Genomic DNA, 24,603 nt, shown 5'->3' with positions numbered 1-24,603 from the left:
ATTGCCTCTCAGCTCCCACTCACAATATTTTTCCTGCTTTATGGTACTGGAGCTGGACTCTGTAAACATATCTTTGCCAACTGGCATAGGGTTGAGTTTTACTGGTGGAGGATGCTGGGGGGAGGGAGGGGGCAGTACAATGGAGGAGGAAGGGGCTCTTCTCTCATCATTCCTGGAAGCTGCAGCTCCCTGGACAGTGCTCATCCCCTGCAAGTTCCCAGGACCCAGAGAGTAGCCTCCCAGAGAATTCGGCTGGCACCGTGTGGGTGGCTTCCCTCAGCCTGTGGTCTCTCTCAAACTTCTCTACCATCAACCAGGCCAAGGCTCTGCCCTCCCCAATGTTACTCAATTTAAGTGCTGCTTCCCCAAAGGGACTCAAAGGAGAAAAACATTGAGCCACATCCTGTTTCAGCTAAGGATACCTGGGATATTTTCTTTTTATTACTGCTTATTGCTCAAGGTTTTTTCCTTCCTTTTTCAACCATCATTTGATTTGGCTTAATTTTGATGTGATCTTAAATCATTTTAGAAAAATAATTTATCCCCCTGCTTTATTTGCCTACCCACTACTTTATGCCCAGGAATCCTGACAACAAGCCATAACTTGTGATCCTGCTTCATGCCTGGCAGACAGAGGAACACCAACTTTTAAACGTTGGGGAGGTTTTGGTGGGGGGAGTCAGGTTTCTTAGAAAACTGAATAAAAAATGGAACCCCTAGCTCAGGATCAGTATTCACCCTGTGTGAGGACCCCCTGTTTCTGCAAAAGCAGACATGTCAGAGGAGGCACTATTCTTGTTTTAGTATTCCGTGATTTTTTTTTCTTTTCAGAATATCAACTATGACAATACATCCAACGCTTTTCCACATTTCCAGGATTTCTGGAATGCAGCTTTATAGCAATTAACGAAATGGCGACTTAAATCCTAAGACTCAAAAATATATGTACTGCATCAAGAATTTTGTTCACAGACACAAACTTTGTACACAAAGGTTTGGGTAAGTCCTCAAAGTCATTCCTTTGGCCTCCATGGTGAGGATAAGACCTTCTGGATAACTGAGCTGAAGAGCCAAGAACTATTACTTGCCAAAGACTATGGGGCAGGCATTAAAAAGAAAAAAAAAAAAAATGAGACTGCCCCAATCTTTCACTATTTACTACATAATATCTAGAGAGGGTTTCCAGTGCATAAGGTGGATCAGTAGCCACTGAGCATGAAAGGAAAGGCAAAACAAAAGGAAAACCAACAAACAAATCGCCTCCTAAACATTTCAGCTACTTTCTGCTCATGTCCAGATCTTTATTTGAACAAATCATTGTTACATTTTCTGTGTTTTGTAAAAAGTAGCCATATCTCACCCCTAATTGGACTCTTCCACCAGAAAGAATGTAGAAATGGTTTCTGACCCATCTAAGAAATTACGGCAAAAACAGGAATGGGTCAATCCTATAATGTCATCTATCAGCAACAAGAACAATGGTTCCTACGCAGTAACTGAGTTTCATCTCAAGAAACTGAGACTCAGAGAAGTGAAATAACTTGCTCAAAGTCAAACAGGTGGCAAAACCAAAGTCTCCTCTGCCAGTCAAATGCTCTTTCTGCTCAGTACACTGTAGTCCTGCCTAAAGATGGAACAAAAGAAAGAAATGAGAAATCTGAAATAGTTCCCTTGTCCACTGGATAGCCAGCCTGTTTAAAACACATTTGTATAAAAAAATATGTAAATGGCTCTACTTTTAAAAATTGTTCTAGACGGTACAAATAGGACTAATCGGTGGAAATAACAAGGAAATTGCTTTTTCTATTCAACATAAGGAGAAATAAAAGTATTTAAGTTATTCAAGAGATTGCCATATTAAATGATGCATGTTCCATCATAAGAATTTTTTTTTTTTTTTTTTGCATTTTCTAGGGCCGCAGCTGCAGCATATGGAGGTTCCCAGGCTAGGGGTCTAATCTGAGCTATTGCTGCCAGCCTACGCCAGAGCCACAGCAACAAGGGATCCGAGCCGTGCCTGCAACCTACACCACAGCTCATGGCAACACCAGATCCTTAACCCACTGAACAAGGCCAGGGATCGAACCCGCAACCTCATGGTTCCTAGTCGGATTCGCTACCCACTGAGCCATGATGGGAACTCCCCATCATAAGAAATTTTTAAACAAGCTGGAAATCTAATGGATAAGGATGACATGGAAAAATTATATCCTGAGCTGGATTTCACAACCTCCAGGCCTTTATATCCTTTTATCCTCCTTCTAGGCATCCCAGTGCCAAGCAACAAGAGCATACTGGCAAGGTGAAACACACCTTGGCAATAAAACACTGTTTGTCCATTCCTCTGTCGATGGACATCTAGGTTGCTTCCATGTCTTGGCTGTTGTAAACAGTGCTTCACACAACACTGTAGGTAAACTATACTCCAATAAAATTAAAAAAACAAAAAGACCCCCACACTGCTATTTTGTTCACATGCAATCCTTTCTCTCTCTTTTTTTTTTTTTTTTTTTTACTTTTTAGGGCTGTACCTGAGGCACATGGAAGTTCCCAGGCAAGGGGTCGAATCAGAACTACAGCTGTCGACCTACGCCACAGCCACAGCGACTCAGGATCCAAGCCATGTCTGTGACCTACACCATAGCTCATGGCAACACCGGATCCTCAACCCACTAAGCAGGGCCAGGGATTGAACTCTCATCCTTATGGATACTGGTTGGGTTCATTACCACTAAGCCACAGTGAAAACGCCTTCTCTCTTAGTCTTTTATAAAACCAGAAGTTCTCATGCCACAGAATTTTTAACTCATAACAAATCAATCTGCAAACCAAAAATGTTTGGAAAATAGAAGCATTTTTCCTTTCATTAAAATTTAATCTCAAATTAAAGCAAGAAACTTAGAGCAATTATAAGAGACTAAATATCTAAAAATAAGATCTTTCTGACAGGCTAGAGGATTTATGTGAAGGGCGTCTTCACCTACATAATGTCTCATTAAATTTGTTAATGACATTGCATATTCTAATTATTATAGCGCTAAAATATTCCTGTTTATACTTCTTAGTTAGAAATTAATAAAAATGAATATTGGCAAAAAATCTATACTCAGTAATAGAGATGTGTTAGCCACAAGCATATCTTCTATCAATAGTCCATCAGCACCTCTCTTCAAACTGTCATAAAAATATAACAGATTTAAAAAGTACATAACAGGAGTTCCCGTCGTGGCTCAGTGGGTAGCGAATCCGACTAGGAACAATGAGGTTGCGGGTTCGATCCCTGGCCTTGCTCAGTGGGTTAAGGACCCAGAGTTGCCGTGAGCTGTGGTGTAGGTCACAGACATGGGTCCGATCCTGCGTTGCTGTGGCTCTGGTATAGGCTGGCGACTACAGCTCCGATTGGACTCCTAGTCTGGGAACCTCCATATGTCGCGGAAGTGGCCCAAGAAATGGCAAAAAGACAAAATAAATAAATAGTACAAAACAAAACCATGATTCTAAGTAGGTATTACATAACTACCTACAGTCATTTACACAAGTACACAAACAAAATATTTTAAAATATGCCTTTTGGGTCAATTCAAGGAGCTGGAGAAATTCATGATCATAAAATCATTTTATGGGCCTTCATTAGGAAATAAGCATAAGTAATGTAACCACAATGAGAAATGAAAGAGCACTTACTCTCACAGCCAAGCAAAGAGCGTCTTGTCTAAAGGCATAATAATAGCCAACAAAAATTCAGATGCTACAACCACTCAAATACATCTATTTTCTAGGACTGCTCACAAAGAAAGAAGCAGGTAAGAGAGAATCGTTGAAGGTTAAAGAGTGGAATAACATGATTAGAATTTTAGTTTTAGTTAGATTAATCTGAGAAGAGGATTTAAGGTAACAAAGTAGAGAAATACTAGAGGTGAGGATACCAGTTAAAAAGCTACCATTTGGCTACATAATGTGATGTTAGGTAATCGCTATAAATTTTCAGAGCAAGGAATGACTCAAACTAAGCAAACAATATGAGAGAACACTCCAAGAGAGCCACTTTCCATCTCTGCCTTTCCCCCAGGACAATCTAGGATGCAATCTTGCATGCCCAAGAGGTAGAGCCCCACAGGTCCCAAATGACCATGACCTGAGTCTCTTGGAACAAAGAAACAGTCCCCCTTTAAACAGGAACTGCCCTAACCGTAATGATTAAAAAACAGTAATTCTGTTGATGGCCATTTAAGGTTTGCAAAGTTCTTAGAAATGTGATTAATAATCACTCCATGTGCAGAAGGAAGGCCATCTTCTGGGAAGACCTGAGGCTGTTGAATGAATGAATCTATTCATTCATTCAACAAAAATAGGCACGTATTTCATACTTGTGGGTAAAGAGTCATGAACTAAGTAAGTAGAGCCTACGGGGAGGGAGGTGTCATGTTCTTTGAGGTACTAGCTCTTCTGCTTCTGTGTCAGCATCTAATCCTTGGACAGTCTAACCTCCTCTGGAATTGGCCAGAGGGAGCCTAGTAAAAGAGATTACCACATCAGGTTCACCTTATCTAGGACATGTTCCAAAGAAACAAAGTTCTGCTACACTTGGACAATGACTGTAATATCTTCTGTTATTACGATGGTTCGAGTTACAGCCTCTTGGAGTTTCCGCCATGGCTCAGCGGTAATGAATCCAACTAGGATCCATGAGGATGCTGGTTTGATCCCTGGCCTGCTCAGTGGGTTAAGGATCTGGTGTTGCTGTGAGCTGTCGGGTAGGTCGTAGATGCAGCTCAGATCCCATGCTGCTATGGCTGTGGGGTAGGGTGACAACTGTAGCTCTGATTCAACCTCTACCCTAAGAATTTCCATATGCCTCGGAGGTGGGCCTAAAAAGCAAAAAAAAAATGCCAGTTATGGCCTCTTGCATAAACCTGGACAATTTATTTACAGGCACACATAGCACTGAAATCCAGAAAAGTAGTAAGAGCCACTCAAAACTATTTGCTTTGAAATGCATATAGAACATTAATTGCATTTGTGAAGACCACCACAAAAAAGTAATGAAGGTAATGGTATTTCTAAAACAGTCCCTTAATGAGACAAAGTGCTTGCTGGCATTCCTGTTGTGGCTCAGCAGTAAGGAACCCAACTAGTAACCATGAGGATGCTGGTTTGATCCCTGGCCTTGCTCAGTGGGTTAGGGCTTTGGCTTTGCTGCAAGCTGTGGGGTAGGTCTCTGATGCAGCTCAGACCTAGCATTGCTGTGGCTGTGGCGTAAGTCGGCAGCTGGAGCTCTGATTGGACCCCTAACCTAGAAACTACCATATGGCAAGGGTGTAGACCTAAAAGGAAAAAAGAAAAAGAGAGAGAGAGAGAGAGAGAGAGAAAGTGCTGCCACCACTATCCCCAGTGCTTTAAAACAGATAAAATCTTACCCAAAACTGGATTTTCAATTCCAGAACTTAAATTGAAAGTTCTACTGAGCAAATAGCAGGTAATTACTGAATTAACTTCTCTGGCCCATACTAGTGAGATAATTCCGGATAGCCTAGTGAAAATTAGACTATGGATCTAGCGAGATTTAATAGTAAGTCAAAAAGATTTTTAAAAGTCTATCTTCTGTCAGTTTTCCAGGAAACAAAACTTTAGGAGAAAAACTTTTAAGGGTATCTGGTAGAGAAGGGCAGCTGTTCTGACTTGACAGACATAGTTCCTTCATACTGTATCTGAACTGCTGAAAGACAGTTTCATATTTTATATATGTATTAATTTATTTATTTATTTTAGGGCCAAACCGTCAAAATATGGAAGTTCCCAGGCTAGGAGTCTAATCGGAACTGTAGCTATTGGCCTTCACCACAGCTCGCCGCAACACAGGATCCTTAACCCACTGAGTGAGGCCAGGAATCAAACCCACATCCTCATGGATACTAGTCTGGTTTGTTTTCCACTGAGCCACGATGGAAATCCTAGTTTTACATTTTAAATTGGCTAACATGGTAACAATATGCTTCGATTATCTTCCCCAAGTATGCCATTAAAATTCCAGCATTTGTAGCTTTAGTAATTCTTATTATTCCACAGAAAGCCTAACTATATTCTTTTGCGCTGCATTTTTTACTATGACTTCTTTCTTCTTTTTAATTTGACCTAGGAAGACTTGAGACCTAATTTATACTGAGTTACAACACAGCTCACTTCATAATAAAAATCCACACATGAACATGTATACATCTGCCTTTACAGATTTTACTTAACTCTGGGTGAATGTTTTTAAATTACATATTTAAAAAGGAGTAAAATACATAAAGATAAAATGGAAAAATGATATTATCTAGTTTAAACTAATCCAGTTTTAAATTAAACTAATTTAAATAAATAGCTCACGAGACTTCTCGTGGAGGCTCAGCGGTTAACGAATCCAACTGGCATCCATGAGGACTCAGGTTCGATCCCTGGCCTTGCTCAGTGGGTTAAGGATCCAGCATTGCTGGTGAGCTGCGATGTAGGCTGCAGATGCAGCTTGGATCCCGCGTTGCTGTGGCTCTGGCGTGGGCTGGCGGCTACAGCTCCGAATGGACCCCTAGCCTGGGAACCTCCATAAGCTTCAGGTGCAGCCGTAAGAAGACAAAAAGACAAAAATAAATAAAGAAATAGTTCATAAACATTTTATATCAACTGAACTCAAATGACTTCAGCCTTAACAAGCATCCCTATTATTTAGATTCTGCAATCATAACAAGATATCCTCAATTTTACCAGTTCAAGTCTATTACAGCTAACTAATAACACACAGAATTTCAATTAAAGAGTTTAGAAATGTAAATTAAAATAATCCTGAGATGCAAATTATAATCACCAGAGATTTTCTAAATTCTTATGAAACCTCTTAGGCTTCTCAACATACATTTCTAGATTCTAATTTCCCATTAAGACAAAAGTTCAAATTTTTGGAAGGCAATTTTAGTTTTGTTTTTGTATTTTTGTTTTTTATAGCCACACCCATGGCATATGGAAGTGTCCAGGCTAGGGAACAAATCAGAGCTGAAGCTGAGGCCTATGTCACAGCCACAGCAATACCACAACAAGCCACATCTGCAACCTATGCCACACCTTGCAGCAACACCAGATCCTTAACCCACCAAACCACAACAGGAACTCCTGTGGGTTTTTTTTACCAACTACTGCCAAATGCACAAATTTAATTCCCAATAACCAATTTTACAGCAGCCTATTGTGCCCCTTTTGGTAGATGATATAATGTTCAACTTCCCTGGAAATCATTTTGTTTAAAACAAAAGACAGGCAGTTGTAAACATTAAGAATATGGTAAAGAGAAAAGAAAGAAATTACTGTATCAAAGTATAAATCTAACCTTTGGCTTTAAATTAAAATTTTCCACTTAAAATAAGTCATTCACAGGAATTAGCCTGAGGATAATGTATTCTGTTTTATTTTGTTCTTTTTTGTTTTTTGTCATCTAGACCTCAACCCTTATCCCATCTTTTTTTCATAAACATTTCTAAAACAAGTTGGTCTACTCTAGATAAACATGTCATATTTAAATGCAGAGAAACTTTACCTTTTTTTTTTTTTTGCTTTTTAGGGCCACACTCGCGGCATATAGAGGTTCCCAGGCTAGGGGTCTAATCGGAACACCAGCTGCCAGCCCACGCCACAGCAACACAGGATCCAAGCCATGTCTTCGACCTACACCACAGCTCATGGCAACGCCAGGTCCTTAACCCACTGATTGAAGCCAGGGATTGAACCCAAAACCTCACGGTTCCTAGTTGGATTCGTTTCCCCTGAGCCACAACGGGAACTCCAAGAAACGCTACATCTTAAAAAAGAGACACTATATTCATAGCAGCATTATTCACAATAGCCAAAAGGTGGAAGCAACCCATGCGTCCACTGATGGATAAACAGATACACAAAATGGGGTTACAGACATAAAATGGAGTATTAATCAGTCTTAAAAAGGAAGGAAATTCTGACACATGCTGCAAAATGGATGAACATTGAGGACATCATGCTAAATAAATAGCTAAACACAAAGGACAAACATTATATGATTTCATTTACACAGGGAACCTGGAGTCAAACTCACCAACACAGCAAGTAGAATGGTGGTTACCGGGGGCTAGGGGAAGGGGGATTGGGAATTGTTATTTAATGGATATAAAGTTTCAGTTTTGCAAGATGAAAAGAGTTCTAAAAACTTTGTACAGAGTTCCTGCAGTGGTGCAGGGAAACGAATCCAACTAGAAATCATGAGGATGTGGCTTCCATCCCTGGCCTTACTCAGTGGGTTAAGGATCCTGCATGGCTGGGGTGTAGGCCAGTGGCTACAGCTCTGATTCAACCCCCAGCCTGGGAACTTCCATACACTGCTGGTGCAGCCCTAAAAAACAAAAAAGAAAAAAAAAACAAAACTTTGTACAGTAATGAAAATGTACTTATACCACTGAACTGTATGTTTAAAAATGGTTAAGATGATAAATTTTACATTATATGTATTTTACAATTTTGTTGTTGTTGTTGTTGTTGTTGCTATTTCTTGGGCCACTCCCGAGGCATATGGAGGTTCCCGGGCTAGGGGTCGAATTGGAGCTGCAGCCACCGGCCTACGCCAGAGCCACAGCAACGTGGGATCCGAGCCGTGTCTGCAACCTACACCACAGCTCATGGCAACGCCGGATCGTTAACCCACTGAGCAAGGGCAGGGACCGAACCCGCAACCTCGTGGTTCCTAGTCGGATTCGTTAACCACTGCGCCACGACGGGAACTCCAGTATTTTACAATTGAAACTAATAAATAAAGACAGATTTCCAGTTCTAAAAACAGTGAACTAGCTTATAACAGACTAGTTGTCATACAGAAAACAATCAGGAACATAAAGAAAATATCAAAGAACTACTTAAAGGCACAGGGGAGCAACCAAAATGAGCAGAAACTGAAGAGGAATCAACCCTTGAAAGGTATACAACCCATATTTATACACCTTTCCCCTGAAGGCACTCAACAGTCCTTGAGGCACAAGGCAGTGTGAACTTAAATTTTAAAAAAAGGAATGTTCAGTCTAAGATATTGGAAAACAGAGTTAGGAACTGCCGGAGCAATCTGTACCAAAAAAACCTGCATTCAAACTCTCAAACCCATTGCTAAACGTGAACCATACACATATGGAGGTAAGACTACAAGGAGATCAGTGCAAAGCAGCAGCTAGGAGAATGAAATGGCTGAGCAGATACTTCAAGTGCTGTCGGCCAAAGGGAGTCCTGCCCAGTTAGAGGTGTGGCCAGGGGCCTCTGAGGGAGGACTGTGAACTGGAGTTAGGCCTATGTCCCAAAATTGAGGGATTCACTTTAGACTAAGGACAAAATCCAAATAGAATGACCATAAATACATATATATACATACATACACACACACACTTATAAAACCAAGTATCTTCAAGGTCATCAGTCAGAAATTAAACTGCATTTAAGAAAATGCATCAGAGGAAATCTAAAATGTCTAGAAAGCAGTATCTACATTATTCATTATACAATCAAGAATAACAACCTCAGAATAAAACCCCATAAAATGGAGTTCCTACTGTGGCTCAGCAGGTTAGGGACCCAATGTTGTCTCTGTAAGGATGCGGATTTGAACTGTGGCCTCACTCAGTGGGTTATGGATCCAGTATTGCCACAAGCTGCAGCATGTTTTGCAGATGTGGCTCAGATCTGGTATTGCTGTGGCCTCAGCTGCAGCTCTGCTTTGACACCTAACCCAGGAACTTCCATAGGCCACAGGTGTGGCCATGCAAAGAAAAAAAAGAAAAAACCAAAAGTAACACATGGTTAAGAGAAAAAGCAATCAATAGAAACTAACCCCAAGATGGCCCAGATGTTAGAATTAGCATACAGGAATTTCAAAACAGCTATTATAAATTATATTACATAATATATATAATAAAAACATTTTAAATATGTTTGAGGAATTAAAGATAAAGGTGGTCATAATAAATGACAAATGGGAAAATCTCAGCAAAGAACCAAAAATTACAAAAAAAGGACTAAATAGAAATTCTAGACATGAAAAGTACAATATTTGAAATAAAAAAAAATAGCTTGATACACTTTACAGATTGGAAATAACGGAGAAAAAAAATGTTAGTGAGCTTGAAGACAAAGGAATAAAAATGCTTCTATTTAAAGAACAGGATTGGTAAACTGGACTTCATAAAAATTAAAAACTTCTGCTCAAAGACAATATTAAGAAAATAAGAGGCAATTTAAAAACTGGGAAAAAAAAATATTCTCCATACCTATTATCTAACAAAGGCTGTGAATCCAGAATACATAGTTTAAACATCCTTACAAACAAGTTATAAGATAAATAAATATAAGTTAAAAATAAAAAGACTTGAACAGACATATCACAAAGGAAGGCATGGAAATAGTCAATATTCACATGAAAAGATGCATATCCCTGATGACTAATGATGTTGAACAATTTAAACCCACAGTAAGATGACATTTTATAACCATTGGAATGGCTAAAATAGAATGACAAAGGCAAATGTTGGTGATAATATCAAACACTTGGAACTCTCATACGTTGTTGGTGGGAGTCTAAAAAGATACAACCAACTTGGAATAATATTTAGCAATTTATCATACAGTTAAACATACAACTACCCTATGTCTCAGCAATTCTACTCCTAAGAATCTATCCAAGAGAAATGAAAACATATATCCATGAAAATACTTGTTTAGAGTAACTTTATTCACTATATTTCAAAAAATTAGAAACAACAAATGTCCAAAAGGAGAAAGGATAAATATACTGTGACAGAGTCATATTAGTATAATGGAATACTAGTCAGTAGTCACCAGGATGAACTGATGTACACAACACAGATAAATCTCATAAACACTAGGTTGAGCAAAAGAAGACAGGCATAAAGGACGACATACTGTATGACTCTATGTCTTTGGAGTTTAAGAACATGCAAAGCTATGTGAGAGAAGAGATTAGAAGAATGAAGGGAGGGTTTTGATTAGAGGGGGGCATGAAGCAAACTTTCAGTGATGACAGAAATGTTTATTTTGTTTTTTGTTTTGTCTTTTTTTATTTTTTCTTTTTTTTAGGGCCACACCTGCAGCATATGGAGGTTGCCAGGCTAGGGGTCCAATAGGAACTATAGCTGCTGGCCTCTGCCACAGACACAGCCATGCCAGATCTAAGCCTCATCTGCGACCTACACTGCAGCTCATGGCAACGCCGGATCCTTAACCCACTGAGCGAGGCCAGGGATCAAACCTGCATCCTCGTGGATACTAGTCAGATTCGCTTCTGCTGAGCCACAACAGGAACTCTCGAAATGTTCTTTATTTTGATTAGGATGGTGAGTACGTGGTTATATGCACTTCAGAAAACTGCTGAATTTTACACTTAAGATTTGTGCATTTCAAAGTATATAAATTTCACCTCAATAAAAGAAATTAAGCATTACTCTTTTTTAAACCATGATTTTGAGATTATAACAGAAGTCAAATTTTAAATCCAATAAATCTTATCAAAGTCATTATATTCTAATATAATAAAAATATTTTAAAAGTTTAGGGTCCTCAAAGTCCTAAAATCCTATAAATCCACACAATTTCGAACTGTCTTACAAAGTATTCATGTTCAATTTTTATTTTATTTTATTTATTTACTTATTTTTGTCCTTTTGCCTTTTCTGGAGCTGCTCCCTGCAGCATATGGAGGTTCCCAGGCTAGGGGTATAATCGGAGCTGTAGCTTTAGCTTTCGGCCTATGCCAGAGCCACAGCAACACGGGATCTGAGCCGCATCTGTGACCTACAACACCGGATCCTTAACCCACTGAGCAAGGCCAGGGATCGAACCTGAAACCTCATGGTTCCTAGTCGGATTCATTAGCCACTGAACCATGACGGGAACTCCCACCATGTATTTTCATACGAAAAACTTCAGACTTTTTTTCCTATATGTGTAACTGAAACTGTCCAAGCTTCTAGAACTTTTATTTAAAATACCTTCTCAAACTTTAACTTGACCAAAATATTCTTTTAAATTTTATTATTTGTAACTACACTTACTTATCCCCATTTCCAGACATATGACACTGTACCGCCACAACTCCCTTCCTCAATCTTCCTCAAAACAAGTTTCACATGTGTGTCCTTCATTATTTTGTAAGCTTGCTCTATCCCCCTTAATTTGGCTAATTGTTTTGCCCAAGAGTGAGCCTGAGTGTATTTATCCCCAGTGCACCTTCTCCAGGTTATTTCTTAAAACAGACAGAAAACTTCCTGATACCTATTTTAGGTAACAGAACAGATCCTTGCTTCATATGTTAGAATTAGCTTCACTTAACTGTCTAGTTTCATGTGACCTGCAAATTGCTACTTAACATGTTTAAATCCTATCCATTCGACTATAACATGGATGTATTTATTTGGCATTCAAGTAAAAATTCATAAAGAAAAAATCCTAATGCTACACACATACAAGAAGGATAAACTTAATATAAATTACTATTTTCCTTTTAGAATATAATGAATTGCTTCACATGGTAATTATACACCCTCATTTAATCCTTACCTTCTTTCAGAGCTTTGTCCATATTATGAGAAATGACTACCCTTCTAGACTGAACTGACTCATGTGAGTTCCCATACACAGGACTCTGAAATGTAAAAGGAAAAAAAAGATACAGATTACAGAATGAATAAATCATATACAAAAGTAAAACCAAAGGCATGAAATACCATTTAAACAAGCACTGAAACATTGCTTAATTAAGTTCTTCTGGAAAAGTAAATAAATGCTTAAGGTTAAGAAATTTTTTCAAAAGAATTAAGGAAGGATTTTCCCAACCAAATATCAAAACAGTATGATGCCAGTGCAGGAATAAATAAGTCAATGGAATGGTAGAAAGAACAAAAACTTCTATACATAGATGAATATATATATATATGAGAATTAAGAACATAATAAGAATTTGAAATCTGTGAGGAAAACACTATTCTGTAAGTGGTACTTAATTTGACATTTATGTGTGAAAAAGATTAGTCTTACCCTACACTTTATATATAAATAACTTCAAACTGATTAAAGAACTAAAATTGTTTGTTTTTTGCTTTTTAGGGCCACACCCACGGCATATAGAGATTCCCAGGCTAGGGATCTAATTGGAGCTACAGCTGCCAGCCTATGGCACAGCCACGCCAGATCTGAGCCACATCTGTGACCTACACCACAGCTCAGGGCAATGCTGGATCCTTAACCCACTGAGCGAGGCCAGGGATTGAACCCGCAACCTCATAGTTCCTAGTCGGATTCGTTAACCACTGCGTCACCAAGGGAACTCCCAGAACTAATTTTTTTTAATTTAAAAAAGCATTTAAAGGAAAAAAGGGAGACACTGCATATAATCTTGTATTGAGAAGGCCTCTTTAAAATAAGACACAAAATCTAATAGCTATAAAGGAAAATGAACAACTGACAAGTGTGATTATATAAAATAGAAAATTCCTGTTTGACAAATACTATAAAATACAAGTGACTGACTAGGTGACAATATCTACAACACATATAACAAAATACTATTATTTAATATATACAGAGATCCTAAGACAAGAAAACGAACTCATAATACCAAAAAAACAAACAACCCCATCCAAAAATGGGCAGAAGATCTAAACAGACAGTTCTCCAAAGAAGACATACGGATGGCCAAAAAACACATGAAAAGATGTTCAACATCACTCATCATTAGAGAAATGCAAATCAAAACCATTGTGAGATACCACCTTACACCAGCCAGAATGGCCATCATCCAAAAGTCTACAAACAAGAAGTGCCGGAGAGGGGGTGGAGAAAAAGGAACCCTAGTACACCCTTGGTGGGATTGTACATTGGTGCAACCACTGTGGAAAACAGTATGGAGATGCCTCAGACAACTAGACATAGAACTACCATTTGATCCAGCAATCCCACTCCTGGGCATCTCCCCAGAGAAAACCACGACTCGCAAAGACACATGTACTCCAATGTTCACTGCAGCACTATTTGCAATAGCCAAGACATGGAAACAACCTAAATGTCCATCGACAGAAGAGTGGATCAAGAAGACGTGGTACATATACACCGTGGAATACTACTCAGCCATTAAAAGGAACAAAATACCGCCATTTTTATCAACATGGATGGACCTAGAAATTATCATGCTAAGTGAAGTCAGCCAGACAATGAGACACCAACATCAAATGCTTTCACTGACATGTGGAATCTGAAAAAAGGACAGAATGAACTTCTCTGCAGAACAGATACTGACTCACAGACTTTGAAAACTTATGGTTTCCAAAGGAGACAGTTTGGGGGGTGGGGGGATGCACTGGGATTGTGGGATGGAAATCCTATAAAACTGGATTGTGATGATCATTGTACAACTATAAATGTAATAAATTCATTGAGCAATAAAAAAAGAAAGAAAACGAACTCAAAAGAAAACCAAGCAAAGAAACTGAAAGGACAATCCTGAAAGAGAAACACCAATTTATGGAGAAACCATGCAACCAACCTCCTTTTTAATCAGAGAAATACCAATTACAGCAATGAGATACCATAAGACTGCAAAAGCAGGGACAGTCATAATATCTAATGTTGGCAAAGATACGTGGACATGGTCATTTTCAGGTACTGTTGGGGGAAATGTCCATTTCTACAAGCTTTTAAGAAAGCAACTGAGCTATGTATCAAAATTTTAAATTCACTATCTTTTCATTCAGCAATTTCACTCCTAGGAACTTAGCCAATGGAAAATACTTGCGCACTGCAAAAAAAAAGTATATATATACCAAGAATTTCACTGTTATAAGGGCAAAAAACCTGGAAATAACCCAAGTATATATCAATAGTCAAAGAGTTAAATTATGATATGCTCCTATTTTAGGATATAATGCAACTGTTAAAAGAATGAGTTATAGGACTTCCTATGCGGCTCACAAAAAAAAGAATGAGTTAGGGATACATTATACCTTTATGGGAGTTTTCTGTGATGGAAAATGTTTGGAAGCACATATGCTAAACTATTAAAAGCGGCTTCCCTTAATAGGCAGGGACATAGGATTTTAACTTCTCCCTCCACAAATGTATGTATAACAGTAATTTTTTTAATTTAATTATGAAAAGAAACTAATTGGCAAAAGTAAAAACAAAACAAAAAAAAACCAGACAATATCCAAGATTTAAATCTATCTGGCCAGTAAGACTACACTAAAGAGGAAAATTGTTTAATTGATCACATACCAAAGAATCAAAAGCATGTAAAATTGGGCCTAGTTATTGGTTTCAGAGGATAAAAAGAAGCTAATATTGTGGGATGCAGAGTTCTTTTTTGTGCATGGGAAATATTAAAGTGCTTGACTAGCACCACTACACCACTCGGGAGAGCTAAATGGCTACTTTAGAATCACCTGAATCCAGTAAATGAGCGTGAGGAAATGCCTTTGTTCTCAGGCAGGCCCCTCAACACAGGTGCAATCAACCCATGGCCCTCCATCACCCACCCATGAGTGGGGAATTTCTAGTCCTTGGCTTTATTTCACTCTATCCATGGGTCAAATGCTGAGTATCATCTGTTTTTGTGATCACTGCTATTATAAAAAAAGCCATAGTCTTAAGGTTCCGTAGTTGAAATAACTTTTAAAAGCCTTAAGATGTACATGCTACACTCAGAAAAGAATCCCTTTATGCTACAACTTAGAATATAACATCCAACCCTTTCCCAAAGAATTATTTTTAAAAACCCTTAACCATAATCCTATTAAAAGCCACTTAATGCCCAAAACTCAACTAGAAGATAAAAGATAGTTTAAAACTATCTTCTACAAAAAAAAAAAAAAAAATGGAGTTCCCATCGTGGCGCAGTGGTTAACGAATCCGACTAGGAACCATGAGGTTGAGGGTTTGGTCCCTGCCCTTGCTCAGTGGGTTAATGATCCGGCGTTGCCGTGAGTGTGGTGTAGGTTGCAGACGTGGCTCGGATCCCGCATTGCTGTGGCTCTGGCGTAGGACGGTGGCTACAGCTCTGATTCAACCCCTAGCCTGGGAAGCTCCATATGCCACAGGTGCGGCCCTAAAAGGACAAAAGACCCCCCACAAAAAAAATGCTATTATTTTTTAAATTTCATTTTCCCTATCTAGTTCTAGATTACCCTGCACCCCTCCCCCCAACCCAGGGGTCACTGGCCCTTATTGGGAAGAAAAAAAAAAAAAGTTCAGCCCTGTCCTGTCCCCACAGCCTGATGGAAAGTCTATAAGTAAGGAAAACAGGAATTTAAAAGGAAACATCATGAGCCCAAAGTACAGGGTACCATGCATAGAAACTCTGTTTTTAAGGGTTTAGTATTTATGGAGCCAGAATCTCATGACTAAATTACTACACGAGTGTACATCAGTCACCACATACTTCATTTCTTTCAGATCCCAGAGCTGAAACTCACCAATTAATCACTATACCAAGATGGAGAGAGAAGGAAAGGAGAAGCCATAAGGAAGGAAGGAGAGGAACAGAGGAGGGAAGAAAGCTGGCAGCTAAAACACAGGCACCTGCGCATTTCTATGGCCCAGAGGGCAGTGGAGCAAAACCTGTCTTCATTCTCTTTCCACTTGTAGGTTTGAAAAAAGGAACCCAACAGGGCAGAGACTTTGGACACGTTAATAAGGCAAATGCTAACCTCCCCTCTTTGTGCGTCGCAGGTCCCACTTCTCAGGTAAAGCTCATCATGACAATCACCTTCCTAATAATGGTGTTAGGAAAGGTGAGCGAAGAATGTGATCCTTCTCCCTCTGTCACAAAGGTAAGTGATACACATCTTCACTGCCCGATTTCAGAAATGAGGACTTCAAATGTAGTCCTATCTACCAGTCAGCTCTCATCTGAAGTTCAGCATCCATATCCCAATACTGAGAATGGAAGAGCTTTTGGTGAACCAGAACGTCTGCCACATATAAAATACACCTTATTTTTTAAGTAAAATAAATGAAACCCATCCTCGTTTTAAGATTTAAACCGAGCTTAAGATTGTTGAGATCATTTTTTTTCCCCACTCACTGAGTTCTCTAGAGAAAGTGAGAGATCTCAACCTATAATTTGCTTTTCCTTTTTTTTTTTTTTTTTTTTTTTGGCTGTACCTGCACATATGAAAGTTCCTTGGCCAGATATCAAATCCAACCCGCAGCTGCAACACCGGATCCTTAACTCACTGCACAGGGCCAGGGAATCAAGCCCTCGCCACCAGAGGCAACATCAGATTATTAACCCACTGCACCACAGCAGGAACAACCTCATTTGCTCACTTTTCAAATGTTTTCCAAAGACAGGGCAAAACCTGAAAGCTTTCCTCTGAGATATGTAACTAGATTCTCAGCATCGAAAAGCAGATGCCACATCAACAAACCCTTTCCTGAGTACACATCAGCTTTCTGTTTACTTCTGAATGTCAGCTTTTAGGCCACAGCCATAATGCATTCAAACTGTCTTCGAGTCAGCGTTGAGTCCCTGTCCTGTGGAAACAACATCCAGAGAGAATCCATGCAGGGAGACCTGGGTGCTCTGACACCATTAGCAACTAAACAACCAGGAACGATCTGGAATCCAGCAGAGACATACACCTCATTTTCCATTGTTTACAAGTTTGCCACTGTTTACTGTGAGCCTTCCTGTGGGAGCAGAGATGGGGCTGGAACAACCAGTCCATGACTTGTAATTCCTTTCATGTCTATTACCTGATTATTCAAATAAACAAGTGCCTTTCTTCTTCACTATATACTTCTACATTAAAAAAAAAATTTAGGAGTTCCCGTCGTGGCGCAGTGGTTAACGAATCCGACTAGGAACCATGGGGTTGAGGGTTCGGTCCCTGCCCTTGCTCAGTGGGTTAACGATCTGGCGTTGCCAGAGCTGTGGTGTAGGTTGCAGACGCGGCTCGGATCCCCCGTTGCTGTGGCTCTGGCGTAGGCCGGTGGCTACAGCTCTGATTCAACACCTAGCCTGGGAACCTCCATATGCCGCGGGAGCGGCCCAAGAAATAGCAACAACAACAACAAAAAAGACAAAAGACAAAAAAAAAATTTAATGTATTTTTATTTTAAAAAGAAAAAACTGTACAGAGTTGAAGGAATGATGGGTATAATTTCCTGTAAAGGTGGTGAAATAGTGAATTTCTTAGGAAAACAAACACAAACCCCCAATCATCATTATCCACATGGAGCTGTCACATGGCCAAGTCTTCCCAGCATCTGACAGTCTACCGAGATCTCATGACTAATGTTCTCATTCTTAAACTATGTTATTCTCAAAACCATGGCTCCTTTCAAACTAACCATATTCTGCCTCATCCTCAAAAAATAATTTATTTGGAGTTCCCGTTGTAGGGCAGCAGAAACGAATCTGACTAGGAATCATGAAGTTGCAGGTTCGATCCCTGGCCTTGCTCAGTGGGTTAAGGATCTGGCATTGCTGTGAGCTGTGGGTTAGGTTGCAGATGTGGCTCAGTTCCTGCATTGCTGTGGCTATGGCATGGGCCGGCAGCTGTAATTCCAATTTTACTCCTAGTCTGGGAACCTCCATATGCCACACATGAGGCCGTAAAAAGCAAAAATAGTAATAACAATTTATTCAAAACCGAAGAAACAAAGCCACACATATCCCTTCTGAGGAGGATAGGAAGGGACTAAGAAACTAGAAAGGCCATCTGACTTGACTAAGACCCTGACAAAAGACTGTGACATGAGTCACAACAGTCATGCCCAGCATGGAAACTGAGTGGCCACGAAGAGCTACGAGAGCAGAAGAGCAGCAAGCACACAGGCTCCCAAGTCCAACAGGACTTTTTACTAATGATGGATCCTTGACCCAGCTGCTCCCCCTCTAGTTTAAGTGGACTTATAAAACAACATCAGGGATCCAAAAAAGAAAAAAGACAACAGGAGCCTGGCAAGGAATATAAACAAGTTAAGGGGATTGCTAGGAGGTCCAATTCTTTTCGACGAAAAATACGAATCAAGAATTTTAGATCATATCTCCAAATAATTCGATTCCAAACACTGTGGTCTTACTCCGTTTGGGCCAAACCCTGAGCCACATTCGAACCCTAGGCATCTAATCTATAATTGCTGACTCACAGAAAGCATTCAGCAGAATGCCTGGCACACTGTAGCAAAGTACAGCCATCATCGCTAATGAAAGTCAAATGTTATCAACCTTTAACAAATTGAGGCTAATTAGTTGGTTGATTGGGTGGTTTTCTGAAGGGAAAGGAATAGTGGAAATGAAAGCAAGAGAGAAGGGTTGCAAGTTAAGACACAACAACAGAGAACATATTGTTCTTAAGTATTTTTGCCTTTGAGGCTGTACTTTCCAGAAAGGAAAGTGTCCATTTCCTGAAGATGTTCTATTGCGTATGTACCTTTATACTTTCTAAGACCGGTGAAGTACTTCAGCATTCAAACAAAACCTGGTTTGATCAAAACCAGTTTCCTGGATTGTGCTTTATAATGTTTGATCATGAACTAAAGAAGGTCTTGTTCTCCTTATCCATAAAAGAAAACTGATAAACATATACGGAGAGGTTATCACATAGAGAGATAGTAGTGATAGAAAGGATTGGTTTTGGGTCTCCCCCACCACTTTTAATCAAATACAATGTCTGTTTCAGATATATGAAAGAAAAGGCATTCTTTGAAATTCAAACCTCCAAATGTACTCGTTGTTTTTCTAGATTCCAAACATGCTTCAATATCTTTTAAAAATGCTATTACTAATTACATCAAGAATAGAGATTCTGTATCATAGATGTAAAGAATTATATTGACCTATAATGCCACTGTCCAGAAATAATCACTATTGATATTTTGAACTGTTTCCTCCTAGTCGGTGACTCCAATCCTTTCTCTGTAACTCTAGACAACTTACTTTCATATACCTCAAAGTCCTTATCTATAAAACAAAAATAAAAACAGTACCTATCTCTTAGGGTTGATATAAGCATTAACTGAGTGGATACACATGAAGCACGTAAAACAATGCCTGGCAACACATTATTAATTAAAAATTACTATTGGTTCTTTTTTTAATTTTTGTATGGTTTTCAAGAAATTAGGATCACAGTATTCACACTGCTCTGCACCTAGTTTTTCACACTCAATATTATATGAGTATCTTTTATGTAATAAAAGATTTGGAATATATATATTGTTTTGAATGATATACTGTCGTTATTACTGGGCATTTACTTTGTTCTCACTCTTGTCTTTTGTCCATTTAGGGCCGCACCCGCGGCATATAGAGGTTCCCAGGATAGGGGTCTAATCAGAGCTATTGCTGCCACGGCAATGTCAGATCTGAGCCACGTCTGTGACCTACACCACAGCTCATGGCAACAGTGGATCCTTAACCCACTGAGCGAGGCCAGGGACTGAACCCTCAACCTCATGGTTCCTAGTCGGATTCGTTTCCTCTGTGCCACAACGGGAACTCCTCACTACTTTTTTAAATTAAAAATATTTTCATTTCTATGATGATCTACGTATAGTACCACCAAAAATGTTCTTTAAAGACCTAAAAGTGTCTATGAAAATATACAATGGATTTGGACTCTGACTTCAAAGGAAACTGCACCTCAAGAATTTTGTCGTGCTTAAGAAGAGTCTTCTACTAGCTAAGAAGGAACTGAAGGAAAAGCAAGGCGTGGCGGGTAGGAACGCTCTGAAGCACCAACTACACAAATCTCAACAGGAAAAGTCCCCTTCCAGCCTCTTCAACCAACATGAACCTGTGTGTCCTGAAAGCCCAACACTGCAAGGTATTTCTAGATGAGGAAACGAGTAAGGAACACAGGAAGCAGGGGCAGGTCAGGGCCTCCTCTACCCTCAGGGATCCTCAGGCAGCCATGTAAACCACCTTGGCCTCCAGAAGCATAAATCCCTATGAAGATTTTACTTAACATGAACTTGGCAAGAGATAAATGGTAGATTAGATTACCACTAGCTTCTGTGGCTTATGACACCATTTACCAAAGTATTGCTGTGTTAAGGCTAAAGGCCAACCCCACCGGATGCAAATGTAGGAATCAAGGTTCTGTTTCTATTTCTATAATGAAAAGTAATCAGTGAGGAAAGGCCCTGAATCTAGATCCTATGACTGGTGGTGAAATCAGATTTTTTTCTATGAACAAATATGAAACTCAAGTGTGCTTCAGGCTGGGGCACAATGCCATTATTATTAACTATGGCAAAAGCACATGACATCACATGATGGTGGCAAGAGCACTTAAGACCCAGAAAAAAGTAGGCTGCGGTTGATTCTTTGCCATTTTCTTGCTGAACTGTAATGAATACGTCTATTTCTCAGATTCAGTTTAAATAATGTCTATCCCATTTAAAGGATTATTATGCATCTCAAGAAGGATTAATGTATGAGTTTTTTTTTTTTTAATTACAGAGCAGTATACATATATAGACTTTTATTATGGTACCAAAAGTCAGAGTCTAAATTTTTTTTACAATGTTAATTTCCTTGTCAAAGAATGATCATAGTTTTATTACATATGATTAGTATTATGACCTATTATTCTTTCAGATTTCACAAGCAGATTCCTTTAGTAATGTTTCTTGGTTATTAATCTGCTTTCTGTGAGAAAAATTATTAATGCAAAGGCAAAATCTCTATTAACTGATCAACGGAGGTAGATTTTGAGACAAGTTAATATACCAAAGGATTGTTTTTCCATTCTGTTGGAAGAATCAGACTCATGGGAAGAAAAAAAAAATGTGCTTTATTTCTAATGTCAAGGACTCAAATCTGAAGATCCTTAGAAAACACACTCCACTTGATTACAAGAGAAATTCAAGTATATGAGTATATTTAAAACCAGACACAGATCTGGAAAGTGAAATTAGAATGTACGCTTGAAGTATATAGGCAGACAGCAGTATGTCTAAACTGGCAAGTATAGAACAGAGCCTAGGTTTACAGGAGAAGGAAGAAAAAGGAAACTGGCTTAGGAAAGGTCACTGAAAACTGGCAAAGGCTTTTTGCATTCCTGCAAAGGTTTGTGCAATAAAAATTCTGTAGCCATTTTTATCACTAGCTTCCACTGTAATTTTGAGCTCATAAGGGAAATCAGAGGTTTCCACAATAAGAATCACATTTCCAACAACTCAACCATCTAACATGTACTGAGGACTCTGTGTGTCTGCCACTTAGTTGGGTACCAGAAAGACAAAGGTAAATAAATTACATTCTCTGTGCTCAAGGGGCTTAATCTATCCTTGATGGAAGCTCATAATAGAGTAACTAATGAGCTATAAGACCGTGGGAGGCTCTGCTTAGGAATTTTAATATTCTTCCTATTTTAGTAGCTCCTCTGCAATTTGCTCTCCAATCAGGGTCATGGAAGAAAAGTTACTCAAATATACAATCAATCCATGAGATCATTTCATAAGAATTTTGACGTTCATACATATTTAAGTAAATTACAAAAATTATCCTCATTTCCTAAGAGTTCTCACTGAAACCACTGAATCCAAATGAAGAAGGTGCCAGAGTGGTTGCCCCTGCTTCAAAGCCATCCCGTAACTCAACAACTCAATGAGTCACACAGAACTGCTGCTTTTTTTTTACAGGGATCTTCAGTAATTGAAGTCAATAATTTTTTTTAATCCATTACTGTCCTGGAGTACTGTAATACCGTTCTTATTAAACTTGTTTTAAATGAAAACTGGTGATAAAATATTTAGGACCTGGTTGGAAAAATACCACACTGGTAATCTGATCCAGCAGGATTCCTATTTTCACAGTTCCCTTGAAGCAAAAAGCTGAGCTCCTGGCAGTGGCCTGGGGACACACATGGAGAAGACATTGAGATGTGTGAGATGGATTGCTGATGTAAAAATACTAGGTGCAAGACTTCCCGTTGTGGCTCAGTGGTGACAAACCCAACTAGTAACCATGAGGATGTGGATTCCATCCCTGACCTTGCTTAGTGGGTTAAGGATCCGGTGTTGCCATCAGTTACAGTGTAGGCCAAAGACGTAGCTAGGGAACTTCCATGTGCCACAGGTGTGGGCCTAAAAAAAATTTACTTTTACAGTATTTAGAGCAATACCTAGATTAGTGTCTAACCTAATGTCAGTAACATGACCTAGCCAAGGTGACACATAAATCAACCCAAGTAGAACTGCTGTCAACTTAGCTTCCATAGACATCTCCTGAAAACATGCTTAATTCCCAAATAAAGATAACAAGGTGGTACAGTTGCCTAATATGATAAAAATATCCTGCGTATGATCCAACAAAAAAATACTAGTTGCAAAAAACTGAAAATACAATTCAACTGAATCTAAAGAGGCTTTTATATTCCTTCTAACTTGAGAGTAAAAATTATCTGCCCCAGCCTCAATCTAGATCATGAAAGGCCTTTCTTCTGTTTCTATCTAAAATAAATGTGTTGAAAGTCAAAGAACAAAACCTCTTAGGAGAAACATGGTGAAGATAAGCCTTAGTGGAGCAACCATTCCACCTGTGAACAGAGAGGACCGAGAGACACATGTGGGTCTATGAACACATAGGACACAGGTGTGGCTTTGAGTCTGCTTAGTCCTTGCTGACATCAGGAAGCCCCATTCCCCTGCTTGAAAGCACACTAACTCATTTTCAAGAACCACTTGAGGAATTTGTTCTAATGCAGATTTCTACATCCTATTCTCTCTCACCCTCCCAAGATTCTGACTTCAGAAAGTTTAAGGTTTGTCTTTGAAATACAACATTTCTAGCAAATTATTTATGAATTCTTAGATCACATTTTGAGAAACACTAAGTGGTCATGATGACAAAAGATTATGACCCCTGAAAAATGTTGGGAAGCTTTATTATTTGGAAGATTTATTTTATACAGAAGTAGAGCAATCATTTTACATAAATTGGGAGTCAAAGATTCACTAGCTTAGACTCTGCTCAGTTAACTGAAATGATAAATCTAATTCTTTCTCATACAGAAAAGAGGTAGCATGAACTATTTTCTGTATAGAATTTCTCCTACACAATTTGAAGGGAACCATTAATCCCTTCAAAATGCAAAGAAAATCAGTTAAATTAATGAGAGGTAGTTTTAAACATAGTGCTTGAATCAAAAATTTTTTGTATTCCTGGAATGGTCTGCACTGCGTATAGGCACTGAATAAAACCATGCTTGGGAATTTAACTTGGCTAAAACATATTCTTCCAAAGAAGAGTAAGGACAACTATGTTTCCTGACACCTAACTTCTATCGCATTTATCAGTAAAAACTGCCCCCAGCACAGTTATAAGCAGATGCCCTGAAGGATACTGGCACAGCCAGAGGTCAAGAGTCCACTATCCATTCCAGCCTTTGCCTGATACAGCACTAAACTAGAGAACATCCAGAGGCAATTCCTTTAGTCAAAATAAGAAATAAGGGCAGTTCCGGAACCACCAGTGCAGCGGGTTACAAATCTGACAGCTTAGGTTTCGCAGAAGTGGGTTCCATCCCCAGCCCCCTTGCAGTGGGTTAA

General features: G+C 39.1%; 1 protein-coding gene across 9 annotated transcripts in view; it reads right to left on the bottom strand.

Annotated features, from left to right (window-relative positions):
• SNX25 (sorting nexin 25) overlaps positions 1 to 24,603 on the bottom strand; it is a 119,503-nt gene that overhangs the window by 80,543 nt on the left and 14,357 nt on the right. For all 9 annotated transcript variants that reach the window (XM_047772351.1, XM_047772355.1, XM_047772352.1 and 6 more), the window contains exon 2: positions 12,607 to 12,691. In XM_047772351.1, coding sequence (XP_047628307.1) covers positions 12,607 to 12,691 — 85 coding nt within the window. The remainder of the gene's footprint in view (positions 1 to 12,606; positions 12,692 to 24,603) is intronic.

The sequence above is a fragment of the Phacochoerus africanus genome, chromosome 3 (assembly GCF_016906955.1).
Source record: "Phacochoerus africanus isolate WHEZ1 chromosome 3, ROS_Pafr_v1, whole genome shotgun sequence".
Lineage (NCBI taxonomy): Eukaryota > Metazoa > Chordata > Mammalia > Artiodactyla > Suidae > Phacochoerus > Phacochoerus africanus.
Note: the sequence above shows the minus strand (reverse complement) of the source record. Positions and strands in the feature narration are given on the sequence as shown.